The sequence below is a fragment of the Schistocerca gregaria genome, chromosome 11, assembly GCF_023897955.1.
Source record: "Schistocerca gregaria isolate iqSchGreg1 chromosome 11, iqSchGreg1.2, whole genome shotgun sequence".
Lineage (NCBI taxonomy): Eukaryota > Metazoa > Arthropoda > Insecta > Orthoptera > Acrididae > Schistocerca > Schistocerca gregaria.
The window spans coordinates 75,457,655-75,480,058 of NC_064930.1; the positions used below are offsets into that span (position 1 = coordinate 75,457,655).

At 40.9% G+C, this 22,404-nt stretch overlaps 1 protein-coding gene across 1 annotated transcript in view; it reads left to right on the top strand.

Moving 5' to 3' along the window:
• LOC126295340 (RNA polymerase II subunit A C-terminal domain phosphatase SSU72) overlaps window positions 1–22,404 on the top strand; it is a 49,731-nt gene that overhangs the window by 21,351 nt on the left and 5,976 nt on the right. Inside the window, exons 3-4 of the mRNA XM_049987808.1 lie at window positions 11,644–11,783; window positions 14,171–14,289. Of these exons, the coding sequence (XP_049843765.1) occupies window positions 11,644–11,783; window positions 14,171–14,289 (259 nt within the window). The remainder of the gene's footprint in view (window positions 1–11,643; window positions 11,784–14,170; window positions 14,290–22,404) is intronic.

The following is a 22,404-nucleotide window of genomic DNA, read 5'->3' on the forward strand; positions in this document are numbered from 1 at the left end:
TTTGTATGTCAGTCGAATATGATAGCTGCATTTTAGCATATGGGATGTAAAGGTCACTGTGACAAATATTTTTGGTTTATTTTTTCTTACTCTTTAATTTTAAATGTCTTGTTTTCTGTATGTAAGAGGACAGGCCTCTGCACACACATAGCTGGGACCTGTGGGTGAAACATAGGTTGATACACAGATCAGATGAACACTACGTATGTGTAATCTGTATATGCGCTCATGTTTCAGCTGCAGATGGATGGTTGCATGACGATATTTTTTTGTATCTTGTTTCCATCCTTAAATTTCTGTTGCGTTATACCTTTCCCCCCTTTTCATATCTGTTGTTATATGGTCAGTTTGCTGTCATTTTCTTTGCCGCTTTGTTGCTCCAAATTATCTATGCTGTTATAAATTCTTCACGAGTTTCTTGCTGCAGAAGATCGCAGTGTGAGCATGACATTTTGGAAAGTCTCCTCCTCCTTTCCACTGTCAGGTGAAATTCCAGTGTATCACAGATCATATCCTTATCTAGATATCAACAGTGGGAATTTAAATCTTGCACTGTAGTGAAGAGCAGATGGCGAATGTGGATTGCCAACTTTGTAAACAGTCAGATGGGTCACTTTTAAACTGTTGTGGAGTGGCTCTTATGAGAGTTAAATGACTGCAGACGATACATGGGTAAGGAAGCAGACTGTATTAGACCAGTGCTTTGCCAGAAGATATAAAGAGGGAGGAATCTTCCAGAAAATCAAACGGTCATTGTGATGTTACGTGTGAGAAACCCTTCAAGATTTTATTGCATTGACACACAGTGAAAACTTTTAGGTACATTATCTGTGTGGTGTCCAAACTCAAAGTACTTCCCAATCAGTATGGGAAAATTTTATTGATGCGAAAAATGAGCTTTGAGGCTGTGTTAGTTTGGAGGAAGTCTGATTGTAGGAGGAGCCACTGCCTGAAATGATTCAGGGTGGAATAACCAAATAAATTCATCTGATTTGATGGAAGATTGCCAGACTTAGATGTAGTGAAAGAATCTTCTAGGAAGTGTAATTCATAATTAATGTACAAGAGGTCACTTATGTAACCCTTGTTCATCACTCTAAGACATTTAGCAAGTTGGATGAGTGGAAGAGACTGAAAAGATAGACAGAAGAGCTGTTAAATTCGTGATAGGTTTGTTTAATTAGCATGTATCACGCAGGTGCTCTGTGAACTTCAATGGGAGACACTACAAAAAGGAATGTTACATGTCATGCAGGGTCTTACTCAAAAATATTCACAGAGCCCAAATTGCAAAAATGAGTGTAGAAATATACTATTTCCAGTATGCACACATGTTGTGGGGTGGGGATTTGCATCAGTACATAGCTGATTTTCTGCGAATGACAGTACGCAGTGAAGAATGATGAATGCGTTGGCCAGCTGACAACTTGTATCCGTGAGAACACTGCAGCTGTTGCTAAATTTATTTTCTTGTATGTTTCGCCTAGAGCAATGATGATTCCACAGGGTCCGATAGTGTGTCATCGCCACAAATGTAACTGGTATACAGAATGCTGAATAGGCCAGACCCTAAGACCGAAAAAACCTCAGATTTCCAAAATCGTCAATAACAATACTCTTCTTTGCATTAATATTAATGATTAGTGAAAAACAATGCCGCTGTCTTCATACATATTTAATGTGTTATGACTAGTTTCATTCTTTTAGAACTCCATCAGAATGCTGAGCCCAGACAGTAATGTGCTATAAAGGGTCTGGCTGTCATTCGTTCTGGAAACAAAGACCACAGAAGTATTCTGCTGATGACTAAGAAGAAGTAGGTGAGCAGTAAGTGCGTTCAGCACAGTATGCTGGGTGCACAAGAACTTAGACCTTTGCTGTCTTGATATTAGTTCAACTCAGCATCCTGGTGATTATCTGAAAAATATGACATAATAGGTATGTGTTAATACAGCTGTGGTGGTTTTCATTAGTCTCAATCAGCTTTAGAGCTCAACACAATCAAGAATATTGCAATGTTTGCATTGTTCACAAAGAATTCGAGCCCTCACAAAGTATTGTTATTAAGGAATTATACCAACAAGTGTTAAAATGCTTATTTTTCTTGAATCCAATAAATATTCATTTTTTTCTCTTCTCTCTCCATACTGTGCAGTAATTCCATACATATCTCAGCAAAATTGTATTATCAGCTCCTTTTTGAAAAGTAAGTTTGAACACAGTAGTGTCCACCTTATATACACAATTTCTCACCATTGTATTATTTCATCCTCCTGAAACTTAAAATGTAATATTCCCTCAGTAAATTAGACTCAACTGTGGCGATCGAGAAGGCTGTCGTCACCAAATTTTGTACAGTTTTGAAGAAAGACTGCTCGCAGTCTTGTGAATAATTTGTTGTACAAGCCACAGTGGAAGTACAATGAGAGGAAAGGCAAACCAAAAAATACATAGTTTCATCTGGCTGAAATGTTATGGAAAGTGTTTTCTGTGATAGCAGAGAGCTTAATTTCCTAGCATATGATAGAACAGCAGCTGGTAAAAACTACCCAAATCTTCTGGACAAACTGAATAAAAACATTTACACTGTGTTTTGGTGAAGTGGGAAGCATTTGTTATGAACAAAACTCTGCAAAATACATTAGTATGTGCATTTGGTTATCAATAACTTGTGAGAACGTGAAAGAAAAAGTCTCTGCCACAGTAAAACATAATAGGCTACCATTACAGGATAATGTATAAATGGTCTAACATAACCGTGTAATGTAAAATTAAGAATTGAATCAAGGAAGCCCACTTATGATGGCACAGATGTTGAAAAATATTTGGGTTACATGAAAAAAACAGTAGTTTGCATAATAGGCAAATCTTATATCAAATGAATTAAAAAGCTGTTCAGAGGCCTAGATTTGGACAGAACAAATAAAGTAGCACATATCGAGAATTATGTGCCCATTCATTGGTAATGTGAAAATCCAGTGAACAATATTATATGTGAACGGCCATAATTGTGTTATTGGTTCGAGAAGTGTGGTGATAACTTATAAAAGTACTAACCTCCTCATTTTCACGTCACTCTTGGGTTCTCTGTCTTTCAATCTCTTTAATTAAGTCATTTTCATGCACCGATGCTTTTCTTTTTAATTTTTTCCATGTGACGTAAATACCTTATTGGGAAGGATATTTGTGGATACGTTCCAAGCATTTTTGTGTAAGGGAAGGGTGATCTCCATTCCCTCATTAGAGAGTAATGATGTAATTGTGGTTTATTACATTTGTTTTTGTGATAAAAAAGCTAATCAAAGGCAGTGTGTTGCGGTCGTTATTTCTGTGGGAACAGCTCGTGCCACTCTTCCGTTGCATTGTGAATCCTCGCATGAGGTGCAAGTTGGCCAGCTCTTCACCAGTTAATCAGTGCATACTGCCTTGTACTGTTGGCAATGTATAACTAATACTTTTGGGAAAAAAACCGTAAGGCAGAACTGAGCAGTAATGAATGGAAGCTTGAGGGCAAAGCGTAAATTGGGCATTACTGTCGTCAACAGCAAGTACTGTGTGCAACTGGAACAAGTTCACTTGCTAACAAGACACAGTGTGTATCATTGACATTTACATTCCTGTGCAGGTAGTTTCAGTGTGATAGTCACAAAACTAAATGGGGATAAGAAATCGAAATGACATGCAATTACTCAGTAATGAGTCAATGGAGACCACTGGCTCCTTATACGAAAATACTCTGAAAATATCCCCGAACAACTTTGGGTTCAACTGTTGTATACGACCCTTGATTAAATAGCAATTCCTGTTCCATGTGGTCTGTTGATCTAAGGTGCCACTTAATGGTTATTAGACAAGAACGTGTAAAACCCTCACTGCAATTAGTTGCACTGGTGTCTGTGGGAATGGGAAGGGGTGAAGGATGAGGCAAGATGGGGCATTTGCCCCCTCCTGGAATGTGTGTGTAGAATTTTTATTCATTACAGAATTTTTGCTCATGTCAACCTATGATTGCCTGTGACTTTACTAAACTTTATGTTTAACATTGTTGTGTGCACTGTAAAATACTGTGACTTTACACTGGCATGACAAAAGTCACAGGTAGTGGTATGTACCTGTACAGAGAGAGGTGGTATGTACACAAGGTGTAAAAGGGCAGTGTATTGGTGGAGCTGTCGTATGTATTCTGGTGATTCCTGTAAAAAGGTTCCCCACACGGTTATTGCTGCACAGCGGGAAATTAAGACTTTTAATGCAGAATTTTATTTGGAGCTAGATGCACGGGACGTTCCATTTTGAAAATTGTTGGGGAATTCAGTGTTGCATGACCCACAGTTTCAAGGATGTGCAGTTAATACCACATTTCAGCGGTTAACTCTCTCACCTCTCACCATGGGCAACAACCGAGAGCAGTGGCATTTGCATAGAGTTGTCAGTGCTAACAAACAAGCAACACTGCATGAAATAACTACATAAATCAATGTGTGATATACAGCAGATGCTTCCGTCAGGGCAGTGCTGTGAATTTTGGAATTAATGGTCTATGGCAGCATTACTGATGTGAATGCCTTTGCTAACAGCATAACATTGCATGCAGTGCTTCTCCTGGGCTCGTGATAGTAAAGTTTGGACCTGAGACAATTGGAAAACTGTTGCTTTGTCAGATGAGTACCGATTTAAATAGGTAAGAGCTGGTGGTAGGGTTTGAGTGTGACGCAGACCCAGCGAAGCCTTGGACCCAAGTTTTCGACAAGGCACTGTGCAAGCTAGTAGTGGCTCCATAATTGTCTGGGCTGTGTTTACATGGAATGGATTGGGTCCTGGTTATGTTTGGCTATGTTGAGACCATTTTCAGCCATTCCAGAACATCATGTTCCCAAACAGCAATGGAATTTTTATGAGTGACAAGGCCACAGTTGTTAGAGATTGATTTGGAGAATGTTCTGGACAGTTCGAGTGAATAGTTTGGCCACCCAAACCATCTGATATGAATCCCATCGAACAATTATGGGTCATAATTGAGAGGTCAGTTCGTGCCCAAAATTATGCACTGACAACACTGTCGCAATTGTGGACAGCTGTAGAGGGAGCATGGCTCAGTATTTCTGCAGGGGACTTAAGGCAACTTGGTGAGTCCATACCACTTTGTGTTGCTGCACTGTGCCGGGCAACAGGAGGTCCGACACAATATTAGAATGTACTTCACGACTTTTGTTACATTTGTGTGGCAGTCACTATATATTTTGGATTTTATTTTTGCTGTGAAGCTGTTCATGGGAAATGGCACCAACTCCTTGGCCCAATGTTGGTTTTGGTGCTGTTCTGTGAACTTTCATAGAATTGGGCCAAAATAATGTTCTCAATATTTTCTGTGGCACTTCTTCAAAACACACATATCGAGCTGCAAAAATGGACCGATATGACACCGTGATGTGCAGAACCCCAGCACAACTTGAATATGGCAACCATATTTGTGGCTGTGGTCTGCACCAATACCCTTAAGCAAAAAATGTAAAAGGGCTGGAAACAACACACTATATCCAGTAATGTGATCATCTGTGAAGTTCTGTAGGAAACAGTTTGTTGTAGGATGGCATTAAGAGTTCGACAAGTCTCTTTTTTTTCCGAGGAGTACCTTCTGTTGGTTATTTCTGTTAGTGTTCGACACTATTTTGCCATTATTGTCTTTTTGGTGTTCAGCTGCAAACTAACTTTAAGAGGATATGAAAAAATATTTTTTGTAATTATTTTCTAGTTGTTTTCATAACTTGTTGGATACTGTGGGTTTAATCATAATTGCAATTAATTTCAGCTTTTTACACAAAAATGTGACATCAATTTTCATATTAATAATAAAAAAGATGCACTTCATACATAGTGTCTAAGTACAGTTATTAACTGTTGGTAAGTCTTTCAGGTTGTATGGCTGAGCTCCACCAGAGTTGCACTGGCCGAAATGTTAGGAACAGAAATGTTTTATGGTTCACGGCCATAAAATCCAGAAGACTTGCCAGCAGCTAAGACATCCACTAATGAAAACATTAATTTTATGAGTACCTTTGTTGTTTGTGTATCAAAGTAATTTACCACAAAATACTAAATGAATGTCATTCATTTGAGATGCAGTAGGATTTGTGCGTGTATTTTCATATTTCGTGGGCATGACATGTTTGCAAACTGACCAAATCAGTCATGCCAAAACTGATGATTTTAGAATCTGTACTTCTCTTTGCAAAATTTTTATAGTTGTCCATAGTTAGTTGTACACTTTATGTGTGCGAATGTGCAACTGTAATATTTTGGCTGGTCAGCATAGTTTTAAGACAACTTCGTTGGAAATACTGAAACTACACTCCTGGAAATTGAAATAAGAACACCGTGAATTCATTGTCCCAGGAAGGGGAAACTTTATTGACACATTCCTGGGGTCAGATACATCACATGATCACACTGACAGAACCACAGGCACATAGACACAGGCAACAGAGCATGCACAATATCGGTTTCTATATCCACCTTTCGCAGCAATGCAGGCTGCTATTCTCCCATGGAGACGATCGTAGAGATGCTGGATGTAGTCCTGTGGAACGGCTTGCCATGCCATTTCCACCTGGCGCCTCAGTTAGACCAGCGTTCGTGCTGGACGTGCAGACCGCGTGAGACGACGCTTCATCCAGTCCCAAACATGCTCAATGGGGGACAGATCCGGAGATCTTGCTGGCCAGTGTAGTTGACTTACATCTTCTAGAGCACGTTGGGTGGCACGGGATACATGGGGACGTACATTGTCCTGTTGGAAAAGCAAGTTCCCTTGCCGGTCTAGGAATGGTAGAACGATGGGTTCGATGACGGTTTGGATGTACTGTGCACTATTCAGTGTCCCCTCGACGACCACCAGAGGTGTACGGCCAGTGTAGGAGATCGCTCCCCACACCATGATGCCAGGTGTTGGCCCTGTGTGCCTCGGTCGTATGCAGTCCTGATTGTGGCGCTCACCTGCACGGCGCCAAACACGCATACGACCATCATTGGCACCAAGGCAGAAGCGACTCTCATCGCTGAAGACGACACGTCACCATTCGTCCCTCCATTCACGCCTGTCGCGACACCACTGGAGGCGGGCTGCACGATGTTGGGGCGTGAGGGTAAGACGGCCTAACGGTGTGCGGGACCGTAGCCCAGCTTCATGGAGACGGTTGCGAATGGTCCTCGCCGATACCCCAGGAGCAACAATGTCCCTAATTTGCTGGGAAGTGGCGGTGCGGTCCCGTACGGCACTGTTTAGGATCCTACGGTCTTGGCGTGCATCCGTGCGTCGCTGCGGTTTGGTCCCAGGTCGACGGGCACGTGCACCTTCCGCCGACCACTGGCGACAACATCGATGTACTGTGGAGACCTCACGCCCCACGTGTTGAGCAATTCAGCGGTACGTCCACCCGGCCTCCCGCATGCCCACTATACGCCCTCGCTCAAAGTCCGTCAACTGCACATACTGTTCACGTCCACGCTGTCGCGGCATGCTACCAGTGTTAAAGACTGCGATGGAGCTCCGTATGCCACGGCAAACTGGCTGACACTGACGGCGGAGGTGCACAAATGCTGCGCAGCTAGCGCCATTCGACGGCCAACACCGCGGTTCCTGGTGTGTCCGCTGTGCCGTGCGTGTGATCATTGCTTGTACAGCCCTCTCGCAGTGTCCGGGGCAAGTATGGTGGTCTGACACACCGGTGTCAATGTGTTCTTTTTTCCATTTCCAGGAGTGTATTTGCGCAACATGATAAAAAAGGGGAAATGGAATAGATGTTATCACTTATGACAAAACAGTGTTGTAATTCTAATCTGTGAATATAAATGTAGAGAAGTAATTTAGAGCCAGATGCAATGCATGTTAAGTTTTTGAGTAGGGCTGAAGCATCATGTGTGAGAAAGTTGATGACTGTTCCTGTTCTTTTCACAGAAGTTGTTAAAAGTTTTATATCAAAAGTATGGCCTATCAAAAACTTAAGTCTTTGCACTATTGGTCACTTCTTACCAAAGGATTTGCTTGCATTGTGATAATAGACTGCTTGTTGGGAAGAAGTGACTGAGTGAGGGGCCGCATTGCTTAAGACTCTCTGTTCTCGTTGAAGAGGATGGTGATTCATATTTCTGTACCGTCATCAGGATTTAGGTTTCTTGTGGTTTTCGTAAAAGGCTTAAGGCAAATGCCTGGGATAATTTCTCGGAAAAGGATAAGACTGATATGCTTCCTTGATTTGAGTTTAGGCCCTGTCTAATGACCTCTATGTTGCTGTGGGAGATGTATACTCGCCATTTTGCTTTTTTTTTTTTTTAGAAGTGGTGGTTTCTCACAGTGTTGAGCTGCAAAAGGGATTGCTAAAAAATTTCTGTACAGGCTTGCATCCTTGTCTAGTGTTTAGAATGTATTTTTGCATTCTGGTGCAGAACTCTGTAAAAGGTTGCCAGTGGACATCAGGCAGGAAGTTGAACATTCACCAGTATTTAAAAACCAAAGGAAGAGAATACCTCAGTTGCCCCTCCTACAATTTATCAGAATACTTGGGTCGGAAAGTGTAATTTTTGCATAACTCATTATCTACATTTGCACGATTCCTCTGCAGTTCATGAGTAAATGCTTGGCAGAAGGCTCATCAAACTACCTTCAAGTTATTTCTGTACTGTACCACTCTCAAACAGCGTGCAGGAGAAACAGACACTTAAATCTTTTCATGCGAGCTCTAATTTTATTATGATGACCATCGCCCCCTCCCTCCTATGTAGACGGGTACCAACAAAATATTTTAATGCTCTAAGGAGAAAGATGGTGATTGGAATTTCATGACAAGATCTTGCTGCAATCAAAAATGCCTTTGTTTTAATGATTGCCACCCCAATTTATGTATCATATCCACGGCACACTCTCCCTTGTTTCGCTACAATACAGAATGAGCTGCCCTTATTTGAACTTCTTTGATGTCCTCTGTCAGTCCTATCTGAAGCAGCTCTCACGCTGCACAGCAATATTCCAGAAACAGGTGGACAAGAGTAATGTAAGCAGTCTCTGTAGTAGCCATGTTGCATTGTCTAAGTGTTCTGCCAATAAATTACAGTCTGATTTGCTTTTTCCACAACATTATCCATGTGATTGTTCCAGTTTGTTATTTGTAATTATAATCCCTAAGTATTTAGTTGAATTTACAGCCTTTAGATTTGTGTTTTTTATCCTATAACCAAAATTTAGTGAATTACTTTCAGTAATCGTGTGGATGACTTTGCACGTTTCATTATTTAGCATCACAATCCACACAGACATCTGCAAACCATCTAAGAGTGCTGCTGAGGTTGTCTGCTAAACCATTTATGTAGATCAGAAACAACAAGGGAATATAACACTTCCTTGGGAATTGTCAGATATTGCTTCTGTTTTACTCAATGACTTCCTGTCAGTTACTACAAACTGTGACCTTTTCGACAGAAAATCATGAATCCAGTCAAATTGTGTGCCTACTCAAGAAAGCCAATTTTTGAGCCATATAATAACCTTCAAATTAAATTCTTTGATGAGAGTAATTGTATAAGTAATAAAAAGTAGAGCTACTGAGTTCTGTGTAAGCTCTGTTTGCATTTGCATGTAGCAGTTATTACAAGACTTGGAAAAGTTGCGTTGAAGCTACACTACAATTTTGTGAAAAAATTTTGGTTTATGATTTAAAGTGGTGAAAACCACAACTTTACACAAATTTACATTGCAGTGCTGTAATATGCCACTTCTGGTTTCTCTAAGCATCTGCCCAATGTTTCAAAAACAATACCAGAGAAGGAAATTTGCTACTCACCATATAGTGGAGATGCTGAGTTGTGATAGACACAACAGAAAGATTCGCACAATCATAGCTTTCGGCCAAGTTGTATGTGTGCCGCTATATGGTAATTAGCAACTTTCCTTCTCTGGTATTGTTACAGTCCATCCTGGATTTTTCCATTGTTTGATCAGTGTTTCAAAAATCTTTTTGTATGTATCAGTCCACAGTTACTGTAAATTTCTTAATAGTAGTAATTTTCTTTATTTTGAGAAATACACAATGGTTATCTGTTCAACATATTGACCACTGTGTGACAACCAGTGGCTACAGCATAACCGCACACGTGAAACAGTGTGTCCGCTAAAGGCAACAGCAGAGTCTCACAGCTAATGTGTGCTTGGGCTGGCGGGGCATTGAAATATGTCGCTAAGTGTGTGGCAGTGCACGTGTTAAAACACGATATGGGACATGTTAAATAACAGCAGTTAATTTTGTACAAGGCTTGATAAATCTATGATGATTGTAAGCAAAAAAAAAGGTGTAATTGCTATTTTGTATCGTGTAACCCATAGCATAATCATGGAGGCTGGAAAAAAATAAGACTTTGTGCAAAGTGTTTGTGTCAAAATTGTGGCATATTTGAAGAAAAGTAAATAATTTGGGTAAAATAACTATGAACAGGTCAAGAATAAAAAAAGGAGGCATCTCATCCATTACAAGATGACTCTTCTCAAAGTAATAAGCTAAAGTGTCTATAGCTAATATGCTACTGTTGCAGAGACAGGTGCTGAAACAATTGGGCAATGGCATAGTAGCCTGCAGTTTTCAATGAAGTGAGCACAGAGCACAGCAAGCCCAGAACAGGTGCCCATTCATATACCAGTAGCCATGTAGAGCATGTAGAGATTCAGCTGCACCAACTTTTTTAAAATTTTTGTCCATGGGCTGCAGCTGTTTGTATACCATAGTCGGGGAATATTAATGTTTCAGAGGCAGTTTTACAACTATTTTATCAGCCGATAGGGTTGTCATATTAAGAAGGAGCTCCTTTTGAATAGTGACCCTTACCAACTGAAAAATGACACTGAGTAATGCTTCCTTCTCGGGGGTCGATGGCAAAACAACTTTATCTTGAGAAATTAGTGAACACATTTATTAGATATTTCAGTTTGACATTAACCAGTTATGTTCAAAAGTACCAATTTGATCAACATATGAAATTCAGAACGAATTTTCACTTCACAGCAGAGTGTGCACTTGTTTGAAACATTGACTTATTAAAACTCTGTTGGACCTGGACCAGAACCGAGAATGTTTGCCTTCTGTGGGCAAATGCAGTACTGTGTGAACTATCTAAGCTTGACTCACTCTCAGAACTGTCATTGCACCGGTAACTATCTCTTACCTTCCAAAGTTCTCATACATGCCTAGCAGGTCTAGTGCTTCTGGAAAAAGGATGTTTCAGAGAAATGGTTTAGCCTCAATATAGGGAATTAATTTTCAGCCTGCAGCACAAAAAACCACTCCACAGCACAAAATTCAACGTTTTGTGCTAATTTTTTTTCGGAAATATTGTTCTTACACTTTTCATTCTCCCAAAATGCTGAAAGCTCCATCTCTTAAGAGGCCATCCCCTCCCCCAGATGTGATGATCAAATGATAAATTGTTCTCACTTGCATAGATGATTAATGGGTATCAGTATTTTGACTGACAAATTGTCATTATTTTGTAAAATAAAAATTGTTTGACCTACTTTTTGTTTTCAGAGATTGAAATTGCTTTTTGGATGTGATTTTTTTTTCTTGTACATGTTTACATTTCTCCTTGACTCATGTATTACAGCTACACTCAGAATGGATTGCTCCACATGTTGGACCGTAACAGGAGAATCAAACCGAGGCCCGAGCGCTTCCAGACGTCTAAGGACAAGTTTGACATCCTCGTCACTTGCGAGGAACGGGTCTATGACCAAGTTATTGAAGGTGAGAACCAATCACAACTTGACACTGTAATTATTGGAAAGGAATTCTCTAAGCAGATATTTTTTTTGACTTCATATTGCAAATTTTATTCTAAGTTACATCATTGCAGTCTTTCTATACATTACACCAGTTTCCATTATATGTGATTTATTATCTGATGTAATTGAATGGTTTTACTTTGTCTTAAAATTTTTGATTTGTGTATGCCTTTTGGCTGGAGGAAAGTTCATATGTGACAAATTTTCTAATTTTAAATTCTGTGAGTTAAACATGAATTTACTTTCAAATAAAATAGCGATTGAGAAGTAAAAGGCTTTCACCAAACCATCAGATATGGTTTTGAAGACAGAGGTAATTTTCAAATTCGGATATTGTTAAGCAGTATACATTTTTTTTGTTCTCTGGCAACAGACAGGAACATACATGGAAACAAAACATGTTAGTCACAGAGAACAGTGTTACTAAAAACTCACATGTAGAATAGATTCATATGGAAGGGAGAACTGGAAAGTGAATATGATGTAAAATACACTCCTGGAAATGGAAAAAAGAACACATTGACACCGGTGTGTCAGACCCACCATACTTGCTCTGGGCACTGCGAGAGGGCTGTACAAGCAATGATCACACGCACGGCACAGCGGACACACCAGGAACTGCGGTGTTGGCCGTCGAATGGCGCTAGCTGTGCAGCATTTGTGCACCGCCACCGTCAGTGTCAGCCAGTTTGCTGTGGCATATGGAGCTCCATCGCAGTCTTTAACACTGGTAGCATGCCCCGACAGCGTGGACGTGAACCGTATGTGCAGTTGATGGACTTTGAGCGAGGGTGTATAGTGGGCATGCGGGAGGCCGGGTGGACGTACCGCCGAATTGCTCAACACGTGGGGTGTGAGGTCTCCACAGTACATCGATGTTGTCGCCAGTGGTCGGCGGAAGCTGCACGTGCCCGTCGACCTGGGACCAGACCGCAGCAACGCACGGATGCACGCTAAGACCGTAGGATCCTACGCAGTGCCGTAGGGGACCACACCGCCACTTCCCAGCAAATTAGGTACACTGTTGCTCCTGGGGTATCGGCGAGGACCATTCGCAACCATCTCCATGAAGCTGGGCTACGGTCCCGCACACCATTAGGCCGTCTTCCACTCATGCCCCAACATCGTGCAGCCCGCCTCCAGTGGTGTCCCGACAGGCGTGTATGGAGGGACGAATGGAGACGTGTCGTCTTCAGCGATGAGAGTCGCTTCTGCCTTGGTGCCAATGATGGTCGTATGCGTGTTTGGCAGCGTGCAGGTGAGCGCCACAATCAGGACTGCATACGACCGAGGCACACAGGGCCAACACCCGGCATCATGGTGTGGGGAGCGAACTCCTACACTGGCGGTACACCTCTGGTGATTGTCGAGGGGACACTGAATAGTGCACGGTACATCCAAACCGTCATCGAACCCATCGTTCTACCATTCCTAGACCGGCAAGGGAACTTGCTTTTCCAACAGGACAATGCACGTCCGCATGTATCCCGTGCCACCCAATGTGCTCTAGAAGGTGTAAGTCAACTACCCTGGCCAGCAAGATCTCCGGATCTGTCCCCCATTGAGCATGTTTGGGACTGGATGAAGCGTCGTCTTACGTGGTCTGCACGTCCAACACGAACGCTGGTCCAACTGAGGCGCCAGGTGGAAATAGCATAGCAAGCCGTTCCACAGGACTACATCCAGCATCTCTACGATCATCTCCATGGGAGAATAGCACCCTGCATTGCTGCGAAAGGTGGATATACACTGTACTAGTGCCGACATTGTGCATGCTCTGTTGCCTGTGTCTATGTGCCTGTGGTTCTGTCAGTGTGATCATGTGATGTATCTGACCCCAGGAATGTGTCAATAAAGTTTCCCCTTCCTGGGACAATGAATTCACGGTGTTCTTATTTCAATTTCCAGGAGTGTAGCAATAATTGGGAGTCAATATAGTAAACTACTCATGAAACTGAAGTGTGGCACCAATTCTGGCATATCATTCTCTCATAATTTTAATGAATTTGTTCTCTTCCATTATTTGAGTTGAATAATTTCCCATTTTTCAGATAACGATAAACTTTACTATCATATTCATACCAATAGTTATGATGGTGGCAGCGAGGGGGGGGGGGGAGAGGAGAGAATTTTGTCATTCAGCAGATCAAAACTTTCTCTACATTTAGAATGATCCTTGTAAATTGTGTAGCACTATATGCTTTACTGAGAACTATGTTACATTAAATAGACTGGCCTTTTAAATATTTCCTGATTAGTTGGATGACACTTGTTGCCATTGCGCTGAAAGCCCTCACTTTCCTGTCACTTCTCAGAGGATGTGATGTATCCTGCCAATGCCTGTTTCAGCACTGGAGAGCAGAACACCGACTGACAACTCAGCAGTCCACGTCATCAACATTGACATCCAGGACAATCACGAGGAGGCGACGATAGGGGCCTTCCTCGTCTGTGAGCTGATTACGATGGTGAGTCTCCGACCATAAGATCTTGTGGGTCACTGATTAATAACCTATTGCTTCTGGTGAAATAAGTTTTGTTAGTGCTTTTTTCCTTTCTTTAGCATTTACACTTCATTAATAACAGAGATTAGACCAAAGTTAATTTTGAACTGTTGGTAAATATGGGATACTGATGTTTTGTAGCCACAGTTCAGACTATAAGGAAAGAATAAGTCATGTAATACACGGGAAAATTGAATTCAAAGGCAAAGTAAAGGAGTACCTACTTAGTTACTCCCATGATTTATGAGAATATTTGCACTTTGAGATCTTATTTATCATAAGGCTTCGTGACACACACAAATATGTAGAATGTAGAGCAATACACATTATAAATACAATATAAAATCTTTTAAACGAACATGTAGAGCATTTAAGCACTTCAGGGGTATCTGTTGAGAGGCCAGACAAATGTGAGATTCCTGAAGAGTGGCAGCAGCATTTTTAATATGTGCAGGGGCAGCAATCTGGATAACTGACTGATCTGGCCTTGTAAGATCAACTGAATTAGTGTTGCTGTGTTGTTACTGCAAGTGGCTGAAAGCAAGGGAGAACTACAACTGTAATTTTTTCCTGAGGGCACGTGGCCCTACTGTATGGTTAAATGATGACAGCTTCCTCTTAGATAAAGTATTCTAGAGGTGGAATAATTTCCCATTCAGATCTCAAAGCAGGGTCTACTCATGAGAATGTTATCAGGAGAAATAAAACCAGCGTTCTATGGATTGAATTGTTAGATTTCTTAATCATGCAGGTGGGTTAGAAAATTTAAAAAGGGAAGTGTATAGGTTGATGTTAGATATAGTGGGAATTAGTGAAGTTCAGTAGCAGAAGGAATAGTTCTTCTGGTCAGGTGAAAATACATGGTTATAAACACAAAATCTAACAGGGTCAGTGCAGGAGTAGGTTTAATAGTGAAGAAGAAAATATGAATGCAGGTAAGCTACTAAGAACAGAATAGCAAACACGTAGCCAAGCATAGTGAACGTGTAGCAAAGATAAACATAAAACCAACACCCACCACAGTAGCACAAGTTTATATGCCAACTAGCTCTGTAAATGAGGAGACTGAAGAAGTGTATAATGAGAAAGAAGAAAATATTCATATAGTTAAGGAAGACAAAAATTTAATTGTGTTGGAGGACTGGAATTGATAGTAGGTAAAGGGACAGAAGGAAAAATTTTAATTGAATGTGGACTGGGGGAAAGGAATGAAAGAGATGCCACTGGGTATAATTTTGTAAAGACCATAATTTAATCATTGCTGGTATTTGGTTTAAGAATCGCGAGAGAGACCTGAGGACACCATAAGGTTTCAGATTGATTATGTAATGTTACGGCTGAGTCTGGAACCAGATTTTAAACTGTAGGACATTTCCGGGGGCAGTTGTGGACTCTGACAACAATTGATTGGTTATGAACTGTGGATTAAAACTAAAGAAATTGCAAAAAAAGGTAGGAAATTAAGGAGATGGGACTGGGATAGGTTGAAAGAACCAGAGGTTGTTGATTGTTTCAGAGAGAACTTAGGCAATGACTGACTAGAACAGGGGAAAGGAATACAGTAGACGACAAATGGGAAGCTTTGAGAGATGAAACAGTGAAGGCAACAGAGGCCTTGGAAGAGCCAGAAATGACAAAATTCTTCAATTTAGTGTGCAACATGTATGAGACAGGTGAAATACCCTCAGACTTCAAGAAAAATATAATAATTCAAAGAAAGTAGATGCAGACAGATGTGAAAATTACCGAACTGTTAGTTTAATATGTCAGAGCTGCAAAATATTAACACACATTCTTTACAGAATGGAAAAACTAGTAGAAGCTGACCTCGTGGAAGATCAGTTTGGTTTCTGAAGAAATGTAGGAACACGCGAGACGATACTGACCCTGTGAGTTCTTGTAGAAGATGGGTTAAGGAAAGGCAAACCTAAGTTTTTAACATTTGTAGACTTAGAGAAAGATTTTGACGGTGTTGACTCGAATACTCTCATTCAATAATTAAAAGTGGCAGGGGTAAATTATAGGAAGTGAAAAGCTATTTACAACCTGCACACAAACAAGACAGCATTTGTAAGACTTGAGGGGCATGAAAGGGAAGCATTGGTTGCGAAGGGAGTGAGACAAGGTTGTAGCCTATATACAATGTTATTCAATGTATAGATTGAGCAAGCAATAAAAGTTACAATAGAAAAATTTGAAGTAGGAATTAAAGTTCGGGGAGAAGAAATAAAAACATTGAGGTTTGCCAATGACACTGTAATTCTGTCAGAGATAGCAAAGGACTTAGAGCAACTGAATCGAATGGACAGTGTCTTGAAAGAAGGATGTAAGATGAATGTCAACAAAAGCAAAATGAGGATAATGGAATGAAGTCAAACTAAATCAGATGATGCTGAATTAGGAAAGGAAACATTTAAAGTAGTAGGTGAGTTTTACTATTTTGGCAGTAAAATAACTTAATAATGGCGGAAGAAGGGAGGACATAAAATGTAGACTGGCAATGGCAAGAGAAGTGTTTCTGAAGAAGAGATATTTGTTAACATTGAATGTAGATTTAAGTGTTAGGGAGTTTTTTGTGTTAGGGAGTCTTTTGTGTTAGGGAGTCTTTTGTGTTAGGGAGTCTTTTGTGTTAGGGAGTCTTTTGTGTTAGGGAGTCTTTTGTGTTAGGGAGTCTTTTGTGTTAGGGAGTCTTTTGTGTTAGGGAGTTTTTTTTGTGTTAGGGAGTTTTTTTTGTGTTAGGGAGTCTTTTGTGTTAGGGAGTCTTTTGTGTTAGGGAGTCTTTTGTGTTAGGGAGTCTTTTGTGTTAGGGAGTCTTTTGTGTTAGGGAGTCTTTTGTGTTAGGGAGTCTTTTGTGTTAGGGAGTCTTTTCTGAAAGTATTTGTACGAGGTATAGCCATGTATGGAAGTGAAACATGGATGATAGGCAGACAAGAAGAGAATAGAAGCTTTCATAATGTGGTGCTAGAAAAGAATGCTGAAGATTAGGAGGGTAGATCACATAACTAATAAGGAGGTACTGAATAGAATTGGGGAGAAAAGAAATTATTTGTACCACCTGACTAGGGATCGGTTGATAGGACACATTCTGAGATATCAAGGGATCACCAGTTCAGTATTGGAGGTAAGTGTGGGGGATAAAAATTATAGAGGGAGACCAACAGAGGAATACAGTAAATAGTTTCCAAAGGATGTAAGTTGCAGTAGTTATGCGGGGATGAGAAGGCTTACACAGGATAGAGTAGCAGGGAGAGCTGCATCAAACCAGTCTTTGGGCTGAAGGTCACACACAAACTTTGGAGTTGCGAGAAGAAAGTCTTCTGGTATATCATTGTATGATCTTTTGGGCACTCGTCTGTGATGTGTCTGATGGTCTATGGTTTTCCACTGTCATAAAGTGGGGATGGTTGCGAACCCCATCTGTGAGAAGAAGAAGAAGAAGAAGAAGAAGAAGAGGAGGTGGGGGAATTGCACATCTGCCATGTTGGACTCTGATTCTGTATAGCATTAATGATATTTTCTGTGACAAGTCTAAACCTAATGGATTTTGTGTGGTACACAACATATTGGTATATTGTTATACTGTTGATTCTTGAGTCCATGCATTAGTAACTAATCTTCCACTGTGACCCTTGCTGTTATTGTTGGTGGTCTTCTAGAGTGGAATTGGTTATGGTTCATGTCATCAACATCTTGATGGATTGGTAGATTTTTATTACCCATGATCTTCTTGTACACATTCGTTAGAGCACTTAAGCAATGTAGGGGGAGGAATGTGGCTTATACTGGCAGCCATACCATAAATATTGATTTAATAATCCCAGCAGTTATTCTCATGACCTTATTTAGTTGGGAATCTTGTCTTTCATGCTTACTGGCTGTTTAGCCAAAGTGGGGCACAATATTCAGTGATTTTTTATGTTTATCTCTGACTGGTTGATTTAGCTATATCTTGTTGCAAGTACCTAGTCATCAGTGTAACCGAACTGCTTGAATTTGTTTTTGGCGTATGTGCAGTGTACAAGCTGAGAAGTGGAGCAAGGACTGATCCCTGTGGTAAACTATTTTTTAATTTACTATGGGAACTGATGTTGGATGTCGTGTCTATTCGGAACTCGATCTTTTAGCGTATATCTCAAGATTAGACAAAATTTTACATTATGCCTTCTCTCCATACTGTGTCACAGCTGCAGATTCAAGTTGCCATGTTTGAGGAAGCTTTGATGCAATTGTTCACTCTCTTGGGACCAACAAGAGATATAATGGGTTCCGTAGCCTCTTGGCACAAACTTTTTGGTGTTCCTAATTATGGCACTACAAATCTTTTGTAGTTTATGCTGGTAGGAATACCCAGCCTAAGCATTTGTCTAGTTGTATAGTGTGAAGGGCATACAAGATTAGAGGAATTTGTGTTCCTATTTTTGCTGGTTAACACTTACAGTTGTGTTATATAGATTCTTATAATACGGCGTATACAATGAGCCACCGTGGTATCAGAAATTAGCAAAGTTACACAAATGCTTAGAACGAAGGAGTAGATAAAAAAAAAGAACAGCTTAGTAGTATAAGAGGAGGAGCAGTGGTTCTTATCAAAGTAGCTGTTTTTCCGCTAATGTACATGTATATGAGGGCAGTCTAGCAATTGTTTCCCGATTTAAAAAAAAAAGCAATCATATTAAAAACTTTGTTGCAATGGATACAACAATGTTTGATCTGTTTAAGGATGTAATCACCACCTGAAATAAGACAGTTGTCATACCATGAGATGAGCTTTTGTATTTCTTTGTCATAGAAGTCTTGGGTAGGAGAGGGGGCATTGTTCAGGGACAATAAAGGCATTCTGCTTATTGACTTCTTGCCCAGAGGTGAAACAGTGAATGCTGAACCATAAATGTGAAATACTGTGGAAACTGCAATGGCTCATTTAGAACGAGAGGTGTGTAAAGCCTAGTGCAGGTAATCTGCTGATCTGTGACAATACCTGCCTATGTAAAATTGCACACAACCAGTGTTCTGAAGGAGTTTGTCTGGGCTGTTTGACCATCCACCGTACAGTTATGATCTTGTTCTCAATCAAGAAATTTTAGTCCTATACTCAGGACTGTCACTGGCAGAGTGCTGGATTACCACAACTTATTCGATTCCCGTGCGGCAGCCTTCTGTGACACGGGAATAGAAAAGTTGATCCCTTAATATAACAAGTACCTGAATTCTGGTGGTGATCGTGTCAATAAATAGCTCAAACATTACTGCATCTGAAGTCTATCAAGTTTTTTACATAACTACTACTTCCTGGTCTAATCTGGTGTCTTCACAAGGTCAGCCTGACATTTGTGGGTTTGGCATTGTTAAAGGTGGAGGGGGGTCTGATGCTCTTCACATTGGCAGTTTACACCAGTTGTCATATAATTCTTCTCTCAAAGAGAGCTGTCAAGGGTAGTGGAGCAAGTATAACAGGCAAAGCAGCCACTCCGGGCAATTCTGTAAAGTACACTAACAGTATATTATGACTACTGGTAATCTGCTCATACTGGTATTTATTGGAAATATTTCTAGAGTACGTCATTTATGCAGCTGTATAAAAGGATGGATCAAAAATCAATGTCTCATGTGTCGCGTAATAATGAACATATGACAGCGGAATTACTCTGTCCAGTCCCATTAATGAGACCACCTACTAAAAGTTAGTCTTTTGCAGCGCAGATCATTGAGAGACATGCAGGAGGAATGTCAGTGAGGCTCTGATCAGTAATGACAGGGATATGGAGCCATGCCACCTCCACCTGTGCTGTGTTTCACAGTTGAGGATCCATGTCACGTACACCTGATCGAGGTGTACGCATTGATTGGGTTTAAATCTGGCCAGTTTGGTGCCAGGGGTGCCCTTTGAACCACACCCGTAGACTGCGAGCAGTGTGACACGTTGCATTGTCATGCTGGTAGATGCCACTGTGTTGAGGAAAAAGAAACTGCATGTAGGGGTGGACATGGCCCCTAAGAATGGAGTTGAGTCGATCCATTGTACCTTCCAGAATGATTAGATCACCCGAGGAATGCCACGGAAACATTTCTTAGACCGTAACACTGCACCCCCAGACTGTATCATTCCGACAGTTGTTGTGGGGTGTTTGCTCTGATGTTTCGTGCCATACGTGCCAACAACCATCTGTCCGAAGGAGCATAAAACGTGATTCATCTAAAAAAGCCGACTGCCACCACTCGCGGATGTCCAGTTGCAGTATTGCAGTGCAAATTTCAGCCCTTGTCACCAATGAACAGCTGCCAGCACGGGTGCACAAAGCAGGTACCTGCTACGGAAGTGCATATGCAGAACATTTGCTGAACGGTTGTTGAGGGGATGCTGTCAGTAGCACCTCAGTTCATCTGGGCAGTCAGTTGCTCAACAGTTGTACATCTCCATTAATTAAAACTTCCAGGCTGCATTGCCATGGTCCATATATAAAAATACTTCTCCTTCATGATGTTTCATTGCCTACTGCAGGCAACACCTTCTGAGGTGAGTGGGCGACTGGCTGCTAGGCTCCGGTGGTCCCACTTATATCGAGGGCTTAGATGGCGCCACCACTTGTCACGTGCTTTCAACTTTAAAACTCTCTCTGGCTAGTGCCACCTCTCTCGATTACAGGTAGATTGTCACTTCGTTGGTACAAAGCTGACAGCCATATCTTGTTTAGTTTTAATTCTTCTGCTTTTCTATTAAAATTATTTCTGTGCTTGTAGATCTCTGTAGTTTCTCTATACATGTGAGTATAATAATATGAGGTCCTAGCTATCACGTTCGTCTCACTAAATTTTATTTCGTGATCACCGTCTTTGAAAACGTGTTCCGCTACAGCTGATTTGTGAATCCGTCCCAATCTACAGTTCCTTTTGTGTTCCATTAGGCGGGTATTATCACTCCTTTTATTTGTTCTAATATAAACCGTGCCACAGCTACACGGAATTTTATACACTCCTGGGGTAGCTAAGGGTTGTCTTGAGTCTTTCACCAATCTTAAACTTTCACTAATTTTCTTGGTAGGTCGAAAGATTGTCTGCACTTGAAACTTGGCCAAAACTTTACGAATACAGTCCGTGATGTTATGAATAAATCGAAGAAAAACTTTTCCAGCCGACGGTTGTTGTTGTCGTGTATTTTCGGACACTTTTCTTCTAGGGTGGAATGCTCGATCTATTTCCTTGTCAGTGTACCCATTTCTCTTGAAAACTGTTAGCAAATGGCTTAATTCATCTTGCAAGATAACATCACGGACCATATTGGTAAAGTTTTGTCCAAGTTTCAAGTGGAGACAATCTTTCGGCCTACCAAGAAAATTAGTGAAAGTTTAAGATCGGTAAAAGACGCATGACACCCTTTAGCTACCCCAGGTGTGTATAAAATTCCGTGTAGCTGTGGCATGCTTTATATTGGAACAACTAAAAGGAGTGTTAATACCCACCTAATGGAACACAAAAGGAACTGTAGATTGGGACAGATTGACAAATCAGCTGTAGCGGAACACATTTTCAAAGACGGTGATGACGAAATAAAATTTAGTGAGACAAACGTGATAGCTAGGACCTCACATTATTATACTCGCATGTATTGAGAAGCTATAGAGATATACAAGCACGGAAATAATTTAAACAGAAAAGGAGGAGGATTAAAACTAGACAAGATATGGCAGTCGACTCCGTACCAACGAAGTGACAGTTGATTACCTGTAATCGAGAGAGATGGCAATAGCCAGAGATAGTTTTAAAGTCGAAAGCACGTGACGAGTGGTGGTGCCATCTAAACGCTCTATGTAAGTGGGACAGCCAGCTGCCAACTCACTTCAGAAGATGTTGCCCGCAGTAGGCAATGAAATGTCAGAAAGGAGAAGTAGTTTTATATATGGACGCTGGCCGTGAAAGCTTACATGTAATGATGAGTTGTACATCTGTTCACCTCTGTCATATGTGGCCTGCGGTGCACTGCAGTTGCCTCGATGTCGGTTTTGGATAGCTCTGTTTTGTCACACACGGTATAGTTTAACCTTTGGAGCACACGAACAGTTTACAAACTTAGCCATTTCGCAA